A 19,252-nucleotide genomic window follows, 5' to 3' on the forward strand; every position below is an offset into this window, starting at 1 on the left:
TTCATGTCTAAATAAGAAGTTTTGCTTGTTGATTGCATGAATGCCGCCTTGGGCAAGCCCTTCTGTCTTTGCATCCATTAGCCTCCCTTAACACAGTAGGGACAAACTCTTTTTTTAATTATTATTATTTTTTGTTAAAACCAGGTTATGTACAATTTGGTTATATAGTTTATTGGTGTATAACCACATTCATATTTGTCAATTATATCTTTGTAAAATATTGCAACAAAATATTGGATTTTTTTCAAAGCTGAAGCTGTTTTATATTTTTCAAAAACTCTGAGTAAAAAATAAAATGGAGACAAAAACAGATCAATGACAGTTTGTGACTCACTGTCATAAAAGTTCAGTTTACATATTAGAAAAGCCACCCCAATGTTGGAGCAGCACTTAAGTGATGATTGTAAAAAATAAAAATAGAATAAGAAAATTAATCGTTGACATAAAAAACAAGAACATTTGTGGGGTAAATTATTTTGTTGCTGAATAGGTCAACACAACCTCGCAATGGCTCTGTTGAAATTGAAATCTCTGTTTTGCATGGTGTGTCTATAAAATTTTGAGATTTCATTTATTTATTTATTTATTTATTTATTTATTTATTTATTTATTTATTTATTTATTTATTTATTTATTTATTTGTCGTCACCCATTCCAGTTTTAGAGTATGAGGCTGGACATTTTACAGCACGGAAACTGCACCTCCCATGAGGCGTAGCACCTGACAGGAAAGACGTCATCACGTCGCTGGAATCTTCAGCTGTCAGACTTTGGCCACCCCGGCGAAGGTTTTGTTAGCAAACTCGAACAGCTCGGCTTTATTCAAAGTTTTAAGTTGTGCAACCTGCTGCTTAGCGCCCTGTGAGCTGTTTATTTTTTTACGCCCCCAGGCTTGCACCAAGGCAAATAGCCTATTTTGTTTTTTAAATAAAAATCGCCGCTGGATCTTTGCACCCGCGAAGCAGCGTTCCAGAGCGGGTAGAGTAGATGCAGGGAGGGAGGGAGTAAAAAGAAGGCAAAAGTCTTTGTGCTTCCCTTCCCCCTCATCAAAGCAACGGGGAAATGTCTCTATCTAAAGCAGGTAAGTGTCTTTTTTGTATTGTTTTTGCAAGCAGCTGCGCATATTTCTCTCCAACGCTGTGCTGGAAGGGGGAAGAACTTTAGCTAGCTTTGTGTAACGTAACCTTGCCAGGTGGAAGCCTAGCTTACCAACACGTCTTTCCTGCTTAAAAAAATAAATAAAAATAACTCAGTACACAAAGCCTTTAGAATTCCTTATTTTGAATGTTGCACATTTTTCATATATCCCTGGCGTGTTATTGGATAGCTTTTAATATTGGTTTGGCTAAAGTTGCTCTGTTGACGTTAGCTTACATCGGCTTCATAACAATAAAAGTGCTTTCGCTACGCTTTAAATGTTAAGCAACTTTAGCTGGAAATCACTGCGCTCTACAATAAACTTTCATAGGACCACAGGTGTTTTTATGCTTTTTTTTTCCTCCCCCTTTTTTTTGCACGCGCTGTGTTCGGCGCATAAGTATTTTTAGCCCCGCGTGTAAGGGGAAAAAAAAAACTTTTTCGATTTTAATATAATTTTTTTTAACATTTTAATTTCCACCGTGATCTGCAATCAAGAGAGGGGGGGGGGGAGCGGAAGCAAGCAAACAACAAAGAAACCACTCCTTGGAAAAAAGAATCAAGGTTCCTGCTCTGCGTCACGCATGGCGTGGTTGTAATGATGTCAATTTGCATTTCTTTTCAGCGCTCGCGCTGTTACACAATCATAGCAGCGTTACCATGGTGGGCAGCACCCGCTGTCGGGCGCCGCTCACGCAGCCATAGCGCCCGGGCCCACGGCGGCAGGTTCAGACTTGCGGCACCAATACCGAAACGCAGATTCTCCATGATGTTGACAGTTGACTGGCTGCAAACAGCTCCTCTGGTTGCTACGCAGGCTCTGGCACTGCATTTAAATTTAATGCGTGTTTAACAGGGCTTCGTGTCGTTCTGACTCTTTTTTATTATTTATTTTAAAAGAGGGCCTTGAGATAGATCTGGTATTGCTGAGGCATGTTTAGAGATTGGGTTCTCCCTAAAGTCCTGATAGGGTGGTGTGGAAGATTATCTGCGCATGAGTCATCACTGTCTGTATATGGACCTGCTCTAAGGCTGGTGCTTCCTGATGGTGACTCGCCTCACAGCTATTGACGCTTTGATCCCATGCACAATCCAGAAATTCTTGTTCACATTACGTATGTATTCCGGGTATTTTCCACTGAGCATTTGGTTAGATCAGAAGAACACGTGCATTTCTGGAGACAACTCCCTATTTTCTTTTTTTTTTTTTTACTCAGGATTGCAAAACTTCTAAGTCAGCTCTTTTCTTTATTCCTTTTTTTAAATGCATCAGCCCATCCCTCAGAATTGCTGTTACTCAGATCCCTTTTTTGAGAGTCTGATTATTTGCGGTCATGTGTTGTGTGGCTTGATGAACTTTGGCCACAGCTGGTGCTGATGTCTTGGCAACGTTGTATCCGGTGAGTAGAGATGGGCCTAATCCCATTCCGTATTGGCTTCAAACCCAAGACTGACGTCATTTATGGAGACCGTGTTTGGCTCAAATTGGGGTGGGCAATAAAGCAAAAAAAAGAAAACCAGTTACTTTTTTTTTTTTTTTTTACTGCAAAATCACCACTTTTATTTTGATTCCCTGTCATACAAAGACTGAAGAGCATTGCAAAAAGGATTGTAATCTTTTTGAACAATGTTTACAAAATTACGTAATTAAGAAAAAATGTAATTTGTTATGTTGGCAGACACTCATTTGAAGTTAAACATGTCTCATACTATTTTACCTAGATCTTTTTATTTATTTTGTTTTTAAAAAATAGCAAGACTGCCACACAGGTATAATTCAATCTGGCCATACGAAACACATATACTAACATGAACATATTATTATTATTATTATTATTATTATTATTATTATTGTTTATTTGGAATAATTGTTAAGCTTGACCTGTTTAGCTTTAGCATATGTGGTAACATTATTATTAGTAGTAGTGTAATCATTGTAATTTCTTTCATCAGTTTATCTTTCTCATCAAAGCATTCAATGTCTTCTTGCTTTTCATATGTCAGGGATAAATTAGTCTACAGCCTGATCACACAACCTGGCATTCAGACTCTTTTTATGAGGAGAGGGGTTACTGTAGGTTGTTTTATTTCTGTTAAAAGAACAGTGTTTGATGTTCAGACTGCTTTAAACATGAAATTGTCGCTGGGCAGGTGTTTTTTTTTTTTTTGTGTGTGTGTGTTGTCCTGCCAAAAATAGACCTATGCAAAGCTTATATTAACGATCAATTGCTAACAAGTTAAGCAGGTGAACTAGACCATTTGGAGGGATCCAGCTAAATGTTTACTCACTCTGTATTAGCATTAGCTTCTGGGTAGCTACAGTGTATTCACCCCCCTTGGCATTTTTCATGATTTATTGCCTCATAACCCGGAGTTAATATTATTTGATTGTGAGCTTGCACCATTTCATTTACAGAACATGCCTACAACTTGGGAGATGTGGTGTTTTTTTCTTTTTAATGTGAAGCAATTAATGTCCACTCCCATAAAGTCAGTGCTTTGCATGTTTTGTTGCAATTAAAGCAGCAAATTGATTTGGATATATCTTTATAGCTCACCATATCTTGTCACTGGGGTTTTTGCCCATTCCTCAAGTCGACACTGCTCCAGTCCTTCATGTTGGATGGGTCTTTCTTGTAAACAGCGATCTTCAAGTCTAACCACAGATTCTCAGTTGTACTGAGGTCTGGACTTTTACTAGGCCATTCCAACATGTTTAAATGTTTCACCCTAAACATCTCAAGGGTTGCTTTAACGGTATGCTTCAGGCGATTGTTCTTCTGGAAGGTGAATATCTGTCGTGGTCTCCAATAGGGCTTGTCGATATGGCCAAAACTTAAATCACGATGTATTTTTAAATTTCTGTCGATACAATATAATTACAATATCGATTGAAATGTATATTGAAATATTGGAAATGTCATTTCAACCTTTTCTTAAATATATAGACACATTGCGAATCGCGATATATATTGATATTGAATTATTGGCCACCCCTAGTCTCAAATCACAGGCAGACTCACAGGTTTTGCTCAAGATTATCCTAGTATTTACCACCATCCTTCCTCCCCTTGACTCGGACCAGTTTCCCAGTCCCTGCAGCTGAAAAAACATCTCCACAGCATGATGCTGCCACCACCGTGTTTCACTGTGGGGATGGTGCTCTTGGGGGAATAGAATGTGTTGGGTTTGCACCAGACATTGTTTTCCTTAGTGGCTGAAAAGTTCAGCATTAGTCTCCTCTGACCAGAGGACCTTCCTCCTTACATTTGGGGAGTCGCCCACGTGCCTTTCGGCAAACTCTAAACGTACCTTCTAATTTTTAACTTTAAGTATTTTTATCTGGCCTCTCTAACATAAAGCCCATCTCTATGAAGTGTACATCTTATTGTGGATCTCTGCAGCTCCTTTAGGAGTAACTTTGGTCTATGTGCTACTTCTCTGATTAATGCCTTCCTGGCCCAGTCAGTGACTTCTGATGGGCACCCTCTCTTGGTAGGTTTGTTATGGTACCAGGTGTTTTCCATTTGAAGATGATGGATTTGATAAAGCTCTGTGGGAACATCAAAGAGTTGGAAAAAAAATTTTTAACCCCACCCAGACTTGTACTTCTCAACAACTATGTCCCTGACTTGTTTGGAGAGCTCTTCATGGTGCCCATGCCTCTAGCTTAGTGGATCTGGAGCTTCTAAGAAACGGTGTGTTTACACTGACAGATCACGCGACAGCACGTGTCGCAGGAAGGTAATTGGAAGCACCAGAACCTTTTTGAAGCTTCATAGTAAAGTGGGTGGACACGTTCACATCCAATTTTCATCACATACGATACGATTAAAACACATTACAATTACAGTTTGTATGTAACAAAGAAAAGCCAAGAGGGTAAATACTAGCAAGGAACTGCAATTGCTGCTGGATGAGAGGACTCAGTTTTTCCCCTACCATTCAACAAAATGGGCAGCCCACCCTACCAACAAAGTTGCCTGCCCCACCCAAGAAGGTCAGGGCATGTAGTAAATTATTATATGTCTGTGCGTAAACAGTTAATTTTAATAAAATTACCATTTCTAAATGGCTTCAGACCGCATCCTGAGCTATTTCTGTCTCTAGGCTCCCACATAATGAGGCGGACATGAGTCCGTGGACAGGTACGTGCAGAGCTCAACTTCACAAATGCGTACGCAACGTCCCTATAAACTGCTCGGCGCGAAAGAAGTCTCCAAGGCAGCTGCGATTTGCAAGGCATGCAGCATCTCTGCACCACGGGCTGACAGGCGTGCGAGCGGGGGGTGCTGCTGGGAAATGTAGGAATTTGTCAAAAGAAATAGCCAATAAGGGCACTCGACTATGAAGTTTAAAATGTCCGCGGAGAGTCTGCGCAGTGCCCAGTACAACCAAATGTGCAGCCGCATTTGGTGTTTCTACTAGGCTGAGTCGTTGCTCCTTTGCATTCACCTCAGTCACCTGGGTTTGCACGCAGGTAAACTCGCGACTTATTTGTGCCCACCTTGGTAAATGTTAATGCGTTTTGTAAACGGGCTCAGTTTCTGAGGATGGCTGCTCTAAAAAGTCCTACGGAGTCTGTAGTGTGCTGGCTGGGAATACGTCTGCGGAGTCTGTTCTGATGGTAGAACATAAGGCGGTCATTAAAGAGAAACGTTTATAAATGACCAAGAATTATCCCCGACAGAATTAGTATTGCTTGTGTCAGTAGCGTAAGATCCAGTGGGATAAATGCAACCTTTCTCAGTTTTTTTTCTGTTGTGTCACAACTGAAAAAGGACATGTGTTTATTTCACTTGTTGCCCTGATTACTCCAATATTCTGGGAACATTTGCCTGATACGAGGATGATGATCATGTTTAAAGACGATTATTATTATTATTATTATTATTATTATTATTATTAGCATTAACGCTCAATGCAGCACATTCTCAACAAGTAAACGGCTCTATGGTCATTTTCAGATGTCCTACAAAAATACCAATTGCTTTGATTGTTGTAAATCACCACAAGTCTGTCTGTTGGAAACAAAAATCCACCTTCCTGAGTCCATCAATTAAATAAAATGGGTGCTTTATTCTTGAAAAATGCATTTTCTGTTGCTAGATAGACCCCATGAATGGATCAGAAACAGATTCCAAATGTAATACAATTGAAATTGAATAAAGTTATACTTATAAAATATTATAAACTGGCAGATGTAGATTTGAAAGACATTTTCATTTAATCAAGTAGGAAGGAAGGATGGCAGGTAGCCTTCAAAATATAACCATGTATAAATTTATGTGATAGACATGAAACATAAAAAGAGAGACAGAATATGTCTCTTTGTATAAAGCTATATTCTTACAGAATATAGCTTTATACAAGTAGACATAATGTCTAGTGGAAACACTGGAACTGTTCTGTAGTTTGCTTCTGCTTGTAGCGAGGACAAAAAGCTCTTAAAAAGTAAAGGCTGCCTTGTGCATTTGTAATGTTCAAAGAAGGCTGCAGTGGGTACTTGCATTGCTGTGTGGTGGTTACGATATCCCCACTGAGCTGTCACAGCCTCCTGCTGCTCACATCTGATGTGATGCATTCAATAACAAACCATAGTTGGACTTATAAAGAGCAGGACTAACTAACTATACTACTTCGGTCATGCTATTCATTAAAACCAGTAACCATCTCTGCCCTTCTATCGGTACATCTCAAAACCTAAAATAATGTACAAATGTGCAATATTTAAGAAAGTGGAACTCATATAGATTCCTTACACACAGAGTGAAGTATTTTAAGCCTTTATTACTAGAAATGTTGATGATTATAGCTTACAGACAACAACAGCTCGGAAAATTCAAATATTACACAAGATATTCTTTATTGATCCATGGGGGGCGATCACTGCCAAGCTAAGATCAATAAGAAGATATTTGAATCAGAAATGTCAGGCTTCTGAAAAATATGTCTATTTCTGTTTCAGTGAACACTTGGTTGTACCTTCTTGTGCATGAATTACTGCAGCAATGCAGCGCAGCATGGAGGTGATCAGCCTGTTGCACTGCTGAGGGGTAATGGCCCAGGTTGCTTTGATAGTGTCCTTTAGGTCACCTGCATTGTTGGGTCTCATCTCTCTCATCTTCCTCTTGATAATACTCCATAGGTTCTCTATGGGGTTCTGGTCAGGCTATGGCGATGAAGTAACACCGTGGTCACTGAACCAGCTTTTAGTACTTTCTGCAGCGTGGCCAGGTGCCAAGTCCTGCTGGGAAATGAAATCAGCATCTATATAAAGCTTGTCAGCAGAAGGATGCGTGGAGTGCTCTAAAACTTCCTGATATTTCCCTAAGACTGGCTCCAAAGAAAAAAACTGTCTGAAACACATCTGGTAGCAGAAAAGGGTGATGTTGTCTGCAGATTTGATCACAGTACTCTTTTCGGTTTTTATTATAATAATGATAACATACACACCTAAAAGTGATTGGAAAAGATCATCACTGTCATTTTGGCTATAAGTCTATAACTGCAACCCCAACAGGGCCTCATAATACATTCTACTCTAAAAATAGGGCTACGTCGATCCTGGTTCAACATAAAGTGCACAGTGCTGCTAATAAACAAGGCTATGTAATAATCTAATAAACTCTGATCCAACAGATGAACTCAAACTTTCTAACTGATCTCCAATCATTAAAAAACACAAACTAAAGTAGTAGTAGTAGTAGTAGTAGTAGTAGTAGTAGTATTGGGTGCACTTGGAAAACAGAATACTTCTTCGGATGATAAAACTGCAAATAATACTGAAATTAATTGAAAAAATGCCCATAATATAATAAATAAATTATTAAACACATCACATCATTAAAATTTTGATTGCTCTCTTTTGCAGAGTCCATTGTCACGCACTTTTTAGGGTTGGGTGGAAAAGTGCGTACTTCTAGCTCGGTCGCACTGATCTCCCTGCTAGCTGCAACTCTCCCTTCCCTTCCGTGTGGCAGCAAACCCACTTTAAGCGCATTACCGCCAACCAAAGGGCTGAAGATCTAATGAGCAATAGGATCTCGGTGCGAGAGTTGCATTCAGTACTGTAACTGTGCTGCTGACCTGGATATAATAATTGCATTCGGTCATATTTCAAATTTAAATGCAGATTTAAATGTCACACCGAAAAAATATCTTGGACAGCCAAGATTCCCACAAATTGCTGTATTTCTTTTCACCATAAAAACAGTAAATGATGCACTTATTGTTCCTCCATATTTGTCAGTTTACTTAAACTTTATACATACATTTGCAGCCTGTTACAGATGACCTGCTGTTTGGAAGACTCTGCAAAATGTCTTGCAGCTTGACTGCTTGCTCTCCCTGAATGATTTTAAATCTGGATTGATTAGATGACTTCTTTAAATCGTCAGTGTTTTTAATTCAAGCCTGATGTAACATTTTACAGTTTTCATTTTTTTTAAATAGACTTTGAGGATGCTTTGATGTTTTACATGTAATGTTTTGTATCTGTTTTTATTAATTTGCCGGGTGTCCCTTGAAAAAGAGGTTATTATTAATCACAATGATGACTTTCCTTCTTAAATAAAGGTTTAATAATGCTGCAGACCAAGTAATCTAGAAGGGTCATAGATTTATTAGTTATGTAAATATAAATAAAACGAAGGATATTGGCTCAATTGCAGCAGTAGGGTTGATAACAGGATTATTCATATTCACTGCAACAACAAGGCTAACAGCAGCAACAATTGTTCTTGGCAAAAGTATTTGGGATCAAGTTATTTTACCAAAGTCAGATATTTAAATCCAAATATTGGGATCAGATCTGAGTATGTCTAACCTTAGGGCTCCGCTTTAGAGTTCAAAGCTCTACCAAGCAGAAAGCTGCAGTGAGCTTGGCCTCTGTTTGCCCCAACAGGACTGCATGGAAGCCAAATAAAGTGACATCATTTGCCCCAAAGGGTCGTGACGGTTGTGTTTTGAACGGATGTGTCCATTCGGATCGGCTGTTAGTCACATCCCTATCTACAGCCTTGGCTGACTGTCTGCTGAACACACCAGTTGCTGAGGTTGCTGACTGAGAGGGGATACTATTTCAAGGCCGTTAACACTTTACAGCGGGGAAGCAGTCACTTGTACTTTATAGTAAATGCGTTTGTTATAAATCCATTGATTTAACTTGGGAGGTTGGTTACAAAAAGTATAGCATTGTTAAATACCCCATAATATCTGCCTGCTGTTCTAATTGCATTGCATGTGCAAAAGCCTGTGTGGTGTCTGGGTCATCTGGAGGCTTTGAATGCTCTTGCTCTATCCCACACAGAGGAAATGTAAAATCTATTTTTGTTCAAGCATGTGTGAGTAAATAACACTTACTTTCTCCCCACCACATGAGGCCATAGTCTGCCCGGACGCCGTGGGCCTATTGCAGCCTGGCAACACAAAACGGATGTGTCTAGGTTTCATTGGTGGTCCGTGATATCTAGAATCTTTGAAAAAAACAAAAAATCACTTCCCTTCCAGCTTATTGTACGAGGGGAGGGTTTACCCTGTCATACTTCCTCCAAAGCTGCGTGGTGTGACTAAGTCTGGGCAATACAGTCCTGCAATAATAATAATTACGGTTTAACATTGCATTGATTTTTAGGATGTGCTTTCTAAATGTAGAGTTGCATAACTGCACGTTAGGAAAAACTGCATGCTCCTACCAAATGTTTGTGAAAATCTGTCTAAATGATCTTTTTATTTTATTTATTTTATTGTCTGATCAGACTGTGTTAAAATTTCGCAACCTGTCGAACTGTTCAGATTTCCCCCTCGGCCTCCAAAGAAGCGCACAAAACAGATCATTTGTCAAGGAAAGTTGAGGCATTCTTGCTGAGAAGCCGCCTGTAGGCTGAGTAGATGTGTCATCCTGGCAGAGACTTGCAGTGACTTTTGGGAAGTCCCTGAGGCTTCTGGTAAACGGTGTTTATGAACGGATTGCAATCGCTCATTTAGCACAGAAAGGTCCCAAAGCGGCTCACATTAACTTACAATGCTTGAGCAACAATACAATGGAGATGTTATTGTAAAACAAGTAGAAACAGAAAAAAAAATGAACGTAGGATGTTAAAGATAAACAAAGCAGAATGACTCTGCAGTGTCTATAATAAAAAAAAAAAAGATTGTAAGAGAGGAAGGTATGGTTCCCTTTCACCTACCCGCATTTTTACTTCATACCAGAGCTGACAGTCACTTTTCTTTACATGTGAGAGAGCACCTCAGTTTCAGGGAACAATTTGTTTAAAATAACTTCTGATGCTGATTAATGGTGACCTCATACCATACCATACTTATTTCTAAAGCACTTAAGTTACAACATAGCACCTGACCGAAGTGCTGTACAAATATAAAAACAAAGCACAACAATAAAACCGTACAACAAATATGCGAAAACAGAAGAACTCCAAGAGAATAAGCCAGCGTGGGTTAGTTATTTAAGTTGAAACCTAGGCATGTCTTAGTATTAGGTTCTCACAGTATTGCCTAGATAATTTTTTTTATTTTTTTGCATGTTAAAAAACAAATTTCATCCTGCCAAAATAATGTACGTTGATTATTGCAAGCATAGCAATGTTATCTTTACATAACATTGTTTTGTAATTAATTCAGTTCAGTTTTTTTTGCATAGCCCCAATTCACAACACATCATCTCAAGGCACCTCACAAAGTCGATTCAATCAAATCATCCCGACGTATTGGTTAAAAGTTTTCCATGTAACGAAACTCAGCAGATTGCATCGAGTCATTGACTTGCTCCATTCACTCCTCCTGAAAGAGCGTGTAGCCACGGTGGACAGTCGGCTGCACTGCGCAGCAATCCCTCATATCGAGCAGGCATGTTGCGACAGTTGCATGGATTTGAGCAAAAAATGTAAACACCTGCTAGATTGAGGCATGTTATGCGTCGTTCCTGTTCTGCTTTTTGCTTCGTTATATAAATATAACTAGCTGGTAGTAGTTGCTTAATTCATTGAGCTACCTGCTCAGGTAGCCTCCCTTTTAATTGGTTGCCTAATAAATATCATGCAAATAGCCCAATAGACTGATGTTAAGATATTATCAAGATTTTGATTTGTGACCCATTTTTGTGATGGGGAAAAAAGTCAGCTTGGAGTGATGGGGTTTATAAACAAAACACTTGAGGAGCTGTCTTTTTAATCAACCAGGATTTGGAACTACCTACCTTATGGGAGATGTTATTTGTCTTTGATTGATTATTATATGTGTGTGTTGGTGCTGGGAGGGATTGTAATATTTTCTTTCTATTTGTTTTGTGCCTTTTCAAGGTAGGAAGAGGCCCCCGGGGCCAAAGCTGCCCAAAGATGCATTTTCACCTATGCCACAACAGGCTACAGCGTAAGACCCTTTTCTTAATGCCAGCAATGACACCAGAACCACCGACAAATGGCCTGCCAGTACTGAAGCTGGCAAATTTATAGCACACCTAAAGTTTCTCTTAAGTTTGTTTTGGAGTTGTTGTTTTTTTTTGGGTGGGGGGTTTATTAAATAAGTTACCTAAACTTAAGTTTAATCACATTGTGTTAAACAGAATGTGTGGGCCATTTCCAGTTAAACCCTTTTTCCTCTAACATTTGTTTGAAACAGAATACGTAAATAAGTCCAGAGGCAAAAAACCTGACTTGAAATACCTTGAAACATGTTATTGTACATGACAGATAGTATATTTTCAGTTCTTTTGAATTTTAAAGTGTTAACCTTTTGCTATTAAAGGAAATAAAAAATAATAGTTTGTTAGTTCAAGCAAATGTGAACTTTTTACAATCTCTGTGAGAATTCAAACACTCTCTGAGGCCCCCTGGTGGCCATTAGCAACAGAAGGAACACACCAGACAGGACAGGAATAAAGTTGTAAAGGATTTTAAAGCAGGGTTTGATTATATTTCAGCTCTGTTCGGTAAATATTAATGACAACACAGCAGACTTACCAACAAGATTGACGGGGGCAGAGGATAACATTTGAGCAAGACCAGGGACATGAAACCAGCACTAACGTGGAGTGGTATAGATCAGAACATTTCCTTGGAGTTCAGTTAATGTTCAAGGACATTTCCCATCCAATCTGACTGAGCTTGAACTATTTAGCAAAGAATAGAGAGATGAGAACAAGTAGGGTACTGTAACTGCTGCAAGTATTTATTTAACAGCTTATTGACTCTGATGGACTTACTACATAAGTAGTAAAACAGACATTTTTAGATGGAGACCTTTGTTGATCTATCACTTTAAGTAATTATGTGGGAAAAGGCAAAGGGTACAAATACTTTTGCAAAACCCTTTTATAATGAGGTTTCTAAATGTAATGTGGTCAGAGACAGCTCCCTCGCACTTTCCGTTCTTTCTGATAATTTAGCTGTTTTCCGTCTGCAGGCCACCTCGAGACCTCGACTCTAAAGCTTGCGTCACCATCGGAGATCGGGTAAAGCCGTGTTATACTACTGCACATCCTGCCGTTTTCTTTCTGTGCTGAACATGTGGCATGGTACCATTTTGCTGACTCCTCCATGCAGAACTTTGTGGTTGAAGCTGACGACTTGGAGCAGATCGAAGAGCTGGGGAGGGGCGCCTATGGAGTGGTGGACAAGATGAAGCACGTCCCCAGTGGCGTGATCATGGCTGTCAAGGTAGACTTGGAAGCAGATTTACATTCTCCTTTTTTTAATTTAAAGCGCCATAAATCATCTTATTTCATGTTGTATACATTTGAATAGGCTAAAGTAAAGCAACTTTTGAAACCTTATAGTAAGTTTGTACAACTTGCGTCCTCAGAGGATTCGTGCCACGGTCAATACTCTGGAGCAGAAGAGGCTTCTGATGGACTTGGACATTTCCATGAGAACAGTAGACTGCTTCTATACCGTGACCTTCTACGGTGCCCTTTTCAGAGAGGTAACGCCAGTTTACAATTGTTATTAAGTAAATATTTCAGTGATTTTTATTTCTGTTATTTTATTTTATTTTTTTTAATTCTCAGGGAGACGTTTGGATCTGCATGGAACTGATGGACACGTCTTTGGATAAGTTCTATAAAAAGGTTATTCAGAAAGGCCAAACAATTCCCGAGGACATCTTGGGCAAGATCACAGTAGCAGTACGTCATTTGTTTCAAAGCCCCTCCACAGATGTTTAAATATATTTGGGGAAATGTGCATAGATCTCAGCTTTTCCTTTCCTGTGATTACTCCATAGATTGTCAAGGCTTTAGAGCATCTCCACCATAACCTCTCAGTAATACACAGAGGTAAGCAAATCTACTCACCAGTGGTATCAGTTTATACCTCTAAGGTGCTTTATACAGTATTGTTCAAGCGTTCTCAACATCTGTCCCCAGATGTGAAGCCCTCCAATGTCCTGATCAACATTCACGGCCAAGTGAAAATGTGCGACTTTGGCATCAGCGGCCACCTTGTGGATTCCGTGGCCAAAACGATGGACGCAGGCTGCAAGCCCTACATGGCGGTAAGAGGGGGGGAGGAGGAGGAATGAAATGGACTTCTGCTGTTTTGTCTAGTTTAGCGACGCTTTTTAAATGCGGAAGTGTTAACATTTCTAATTGATATCAAAATAGAAAGGCAGCCTCGGTAGATGTGGACAGTTTGACATTATAGATGAATTTCTCACATCGTAAAATGTTTACCTTTCAGCCTGAAAGGATCAACCCTGACCTCAACCAGCAGGGCTACAGTGTCAAATCAGACATCTGGAGTCTTGGTATCACTATGGTAAGAAATATGTGTTGTCTTAATTTTTATTATTAGTATATCTCTATTATTTTCCAGCTGTGAATGTTTAGCCTTGTGTAATCATGTAGGTATCAGTGTGACACAATAATGACTAAAAATGTCTTCTTTTATTTCTTGCTCCCCAAAGTTGTTCTAGGTATTGAGTTGGTTGTAATATATAGTGCCTTGCAAAAGTTATACCTCTTGAACGTTTCTTAAAAAAATATTTTATCATGTTACAACCATAAGCTTCAATGTATTTTATTAAGGTTTTAGGTGATAGATCAACAAAAGGCATCACATAACTGACGCAACGGCAACTGTAAGATCGCTCCTCCCACAAGTGTCAGATCTAATCCCTGACAACAGAGGCGTTGTAATACCGGTGATAATGAAGCTCACAGAGGCATTTTTGACTTATTTACCACCATTAAGGCAAAAATTAGTTTTAATTGTCATCAGTGAAGTTATAATTCAAGGTAACCGCAGCAAAATTGACTTTAAAGCCCAAGTTTAAATACCCAACATGAAATTGTTTCAACCGTTGATGTTTTCATGCTACCATCGATCGATCCATGGCACAGATGTATAGTGAAATTCTGTGTTAGGAGGGAAAACTTTATATTACACTACCCTATGCTGTGTGCAAAATTGGAGTCTTGTTAAACCAAAAAAACGTGTGCAACCAGAAGTTGCAAAGTACATATATTCAGAATACATTAAACACAGTAGACTAGCATCAAGCACCACCCTTTTAATATAACCACTAAGTATACAATAATGAAAAAAAAGGTGAGCTGCCTTCCTACAGACAAACATGCGGTAGTTTGTCAATTGTCTAAAAGGAATGAACTATTCCACCCTCTAAACGTTTGTGATACTTCATTTCTGAATTGTACTTTCCCCACAGACAAAGTTTAACCACTTTTTCTGATGTTTTTTTTTTTAACAAAATCCCTCTGACAGCAATGCGTTTGTAATGTAAAATCCCAGCAAAGCTCCTGCATGTAAGAGGCGTTTCACGTTGGAACAAATTGCGATCACTGATTGGTCAGTTGGTGATGAGCCTCCAAGACTGATGGACTGGGAAGAGTGAATTGTAGTAATTGTAGTGAAAAGGTTCACTACAATTACAGCTTATACATCTAGATCAGGGGTCGGCAACCTTTACCACTCAAAGAGCCATTTGGACCCGTTTCACACAGTAAAGAAAACACTGGGAGCCATAAAACCCTTTTGAAATTTTAAATTAAATCACGCTGCATATAACACATTTTTTTTGACTGGGAGCAGAACGCATCTTTGCCTCTTTTTTTTTTTTTTTTTTTTTTTTGTAGAAGTACAAAACTTCTATTGTTTTATGGAAATCATCAACTCTGCTAATGTCAGAGTTTTTATTTTGAATAAAGCTTGGTGCCAGTAAACGCACGTCATGGTTGGATTATTTGATTTTCATCCCATATAAACGGTACTTTCGGAATACTTTTCTTTTAATCTGAACACATTTTAATCACATCCGGGAAAGTTACGCACGTAAACGAGCTCCCGTCATTAACAAGCTACCAGCTGCATTAGATGAGCTATCAGATGTTCAGGCGGCACCTGAAGCAGGACTCGGCTCACAGCCTCGAGCCAAGCGCAGTTCGCTTTTCCTCACTTTGAAAATGAACAAACGTCAGATATAGAAACGACTCTTACCCTACTGTTTAGCTCTCTTCACCCTCATCAATGACTCCATGTTATTTTAGGTCCCGTGTCACCGTGGTCCCTTTGTCATTTGTAGAATTTATTACAAAAAAACAGCATCTGAAAATGCCGCCTTCTCTACTTATTTCGCTCTGCAGCCACTCGCAACAGCATTATTTCTTCTTCTTAAGTTTATTGGCAGTTGGCAAACATCTTTTCAGTGCGCATTACTGCTACCAACTGGTGAGGAGTGTTCGTCAGCCAGCATTGAGTTCTGTCTGCATGAGGTACACAGCTCAGCGACATAATTGTTTTCAACAGCTGAGCTGCATCAGATGCATCAAAGAGCCGCAGGTTGCCAACCCCTGATCTAGATGTTGAATTCTTTGCTCGTCTGTTTTTGTAAAATGGCCCCATCTCAGTAAGATTGCATGGAAATTAAAATGCAAGCATCAAACTTTAAAGTGAGGCAACAGATTCTCGATTAGATTTGCTGCCACCAGCACATTTCACCATGGTGAGGGTGTATTCAGGAAGTATTCAGGGTCATTGGTAGATTTGAACTTGAGCCATAATCGTTTCACTTCTGTAGTGCTCTCCGAGATGTTCAAAGCTGAAAATAAGCATGTTTGTGCTTTAAACTTCCCCGCATCTTCATCCCCGACCAGTCTGCTGTGTTCATGATGCTGTTTATTTAGTAATGTTCACCGACAACACAGTCGCAGAACAGCTGGATTTATGTTGAAAATTAATCACCCACAGATGTACTCTAGTTAAGTAACTTCTTGATGACCTGATTACACCGGATCTTCTGTGAGTGTACCAGAGTAAAAGAGGCTGAATACTCCACACTTTTTATAGTTTGTGCTGGCTTGTGATTTAAAATCCCTGTAAAATACATTAAGATTTAACCAAAAAATGCATGTGCAGTTTAGCAAGGCACTAAACTGTTGTATAATGTTCTCCATATTTATTTAAAGGTATGCTAACACAAATAATGCCGAGTCATTATTGTGTAAATGAATTTCAAGTTTTTTTGCAGCTCTCTAATATATACCGTGACTTACAGTTTGACATGATTCCTGCATAATTTATGTTGACCTGACTTTTACCCCATCTGTCACATAAAACGTGTTTGATGTTCCGCATACATTACATATTATTTAGTCCTGGAAAAGGGCTCATTTAAAATGGTTATAAATGCAAAAAACACATTTTAAATGTGCAAGACGTCCAATAATATAAATGGGACATCATATAACATTCACCAAAAGTATACTTTTTTTTTTCTTTTTATTACCTAAAATGGCTTCAGTTTCACATTGTGTTCAGAGTTACTGACACATTTACAAACATAAGTCATCCATGACCTAAAGGCATTTCCTACAACCCTGAAATTCAGCAGGAACGCGTACTGTTCTTGTTAAAGCAGGTTTCCTTTTTCTCCCTCCACTTGCCAGATCGAGCTGGCCATTCTGAAATTCCCCTACGACTCGTGGGGTACGCCTTTCCAGCAGCTCAAGCAGGTGGTGGATGAGCCGTCTCCACAGCTGCCGGCAGACCGCTTCTCCCCCGAGTTTGTAGACTTCATCTCACAATGGTGAGCCTCACGCTAGCCGGGTTTTGTCCACTAAAAGAAAACATGAAGGCCCAGCAGGGGTCAGTGTTTGCTCTGTGTTAACGTGAATGATTCCAGGTTACAACGTTGCATATCTGCAACTTTAAGATGTTTTATGCTTAATCATCATAAATATGTATTTTGAAAACAATTCTCTTGTTTTTTTTTTTTTTTACAGCTTAAGAAAGAAACCGGGTGAACGACCAGCCTACACAGAATTAATTGTTAGTATTATTATTTTTTTCTCAAACATTGCTTACTATAAATGCAGCATAATCACTGTGTGGTCCTCAGTATGTCCCTTGTTTGTTTGTTTTTTTTGTCCACAAGAGTTCAGACTCATCCCATTAAACCACCAAAATGATCTTTATATTTAATAGTGCCTGCAATGTTTAAATGCAAGTCCTCCTTAGGGACTCAATAACTGGTTTCTCACCCCTTTATTCTCCTTTTCCTGCAGCAACACCCGTTTTTCACTCTCCATGACGCTAAAGAGACAGATGTGGCCAGCTTCGTCAAGGTCATCCTGGATGATTGATGGGCTCAATCCAGGCTCCACCTCGTCAGCGTGGGTGGGACCTGTCATCCAAAGAACCAATGTCCCCACACCCCTATTTTTTTAAAATAAGTTTAAAAACACTCACTGGAATGATGGACTCTCACGCACCCGCAGAAACAGAAGGGCAACTCAAAGACTGACAGCAGCTCTGGACAGGGAGAGCGGCGGTAACGTGGACTTTTTACGGTCAACCGGGAGAGGTCCCATTCACTTCTCCTCTCCAACCTGACAAAAATATGAACAGAATGAAATTAGCTGTTTTAACCCCCTCCACCACCTCCACTCCCCCAAGCTCTTTTCAGAGTGACAGAGCCGGCTCATTATATGTTTTGTGAAATGTTGATGAATTTCGTTATGTTGCCGTGTGACGAAAGCTATATTTGCGTATTTGTTTTCATTCTGCCTCATAATACTGAACTTTTTTTGATACTGTTTATAATTGACAAGCGTGAATACTACAAGACTCGATCTTTCCTTGTCTGACCTGCTTCTGCCACGATGTGATTGGTCAGAGGAAGGGCTGCACACTGTGGGAGGCTCAGGGGCTGAGAGAAAACTGAATTGAAAAAAAAATGTCAGAGGGTCACCTTCCGGGCATGGGGAGTCATTCCTGGAGCGCTCGATGGTGTGAATGTAAAGCGTCCCGTATCAAGTTCGATCAGAGGCAGTGACCACTCTGTGTTCTTCGTCTTTCTCGGGTATCAAGGAGTCTGCTCCAGTGTTGTGATTGTTACTACCTGATAGTATTCAGGATTTGCATAATCAAGCTTAAAGCTTTATCTCTTTCAATGTGCCATTTTTCCAATTTGTTCTTATGAAAAACCGCATTAATAGTTGTTTTTTTTCTCCCCCATTTTCCATTTTTAGACTTGTTCCATCAATGTTTTCTCTGCCTCTGCTGATCTTTTAAAATCTGCAGTCAGTATAGTCTTTTTTCTTTTTGTAAGAGGCACTTATGTTTTTTTTTTTTTTTGTGTGTGTGTTTGACTGTTTCCAAGAGCTCAATATGCCTTACAGAGACGGTGTGTTAGGGAAGTAATTTATATGCTGAAGATGTAAATATTATTTCCTATTTTTTAATGTAACCTGGCGCTGTCCACACCTGTCAAAGTGTATCCGAACGGTAGTTAGTCTGAATGCAGCGAGACACGCCGACCGTTCTCAGATGGCCAGCTGAATACCAGACATCTCGCAGGACCGATGTGCTGTCAGACTCCACTGCTCAGGTTTTCTGTGCTCTTCCATACAGTATGCAGAGATTATCTTGTTTGGCAGGCATTAGTTATTTCTGTCAGACCACACATACTATGCAGAGGCTGTTTTCCTACTCCGAATGTTCAGAAACCAATGATAGTACGACGGGCCATCTGTGCATCGTCACTCTGGTTTGCTACTTAAAAAAACAAAAGAAAACCAGTCAGTTAGGAGTTTTTGTATTTTTGAATAAGGGAAAGCTAGCAACACAACAGAAGCTGTTGG

General features: G+C 39.5%; 1 protein-coding gene across 1 annotated transcript; it reads left to right on the plus strand.

Annotated features, from left to right (window-relative positions):
- Nucleotides 1-736: 736 nt before the first annotated feature.
- On the plus strand, nucleotides 737-19,176 carry LOC105932066 (dual specificity mitogen-activated protein kinase kinase 6). The gene is made up of 12 exons (XM_036147955.1): nucleotides 737-1,081; nucleotides 11,457-11,526; nucleotides 12,559-12,607; nucleotides 12,699-12,812; nucleotides 12,958-13,077; nucleotides 13,163-13,279; nucleotides 13,378-13,429; nucleotides 13,520-13,647; nucleotides 13,833-13,910; nucleotides 17,057-17,196; nucleotides 17,393-17,438; nucleotides 17,675-19,176. The coding sequence occupies exons 1-12, from the start codon at nucleotides 1,063-1,065 to the stop codon at nucleotides 17,750-17,752; spliced, it is 1,011 nt and encodes a 336-aa protein (XP_036003848.1). The 5' UTR covers nucleotides 737-1,062; the 3' UTR covers nucleotides 17,753-19,176.
- Nucleotides 19,177-19,252: the final 76 nt, after the last annotated feature.

Source organism: Fundulus heteroclitus, chromosome 16 (assembly GCF_011125445.2).
Source record: "Fundulus heteroclitus isolate FHET01 chromosome 16, MU-UCD_Fhet_4.1, whole genome shotgun sequence".
NCBI classification, from domain to species: domain Eukaryota; kingdom Metazoa; phylum Chordata; class Actinopteri; order Cyprinodontiformes; family Fundulidae; genus Fundulus; species Fundulus heteroclitus.

What these genes read in the sequence shown, in the direction of transcription:
- LOC105932066 (XM_036147955.1), top strand. An exon ending in TGGGCAAGATCACAGTAGCA is followed by an intron (nt 13,280 to 13,377) that starts GTACGTCATTTG and finishes ATTACTCCATAG; the next exon opens with ATTGTCAAGGCTTTAGAGCA. An exon ending in CCTCTCAGTAATACACAGAG is followed by an intron (nt 13,430 to 13,519) that starts GTAAGCAAATCT and finishes ATCTGTCCCCAG; the next exon opens with ATGTGAAGCCCTCCAATGTC.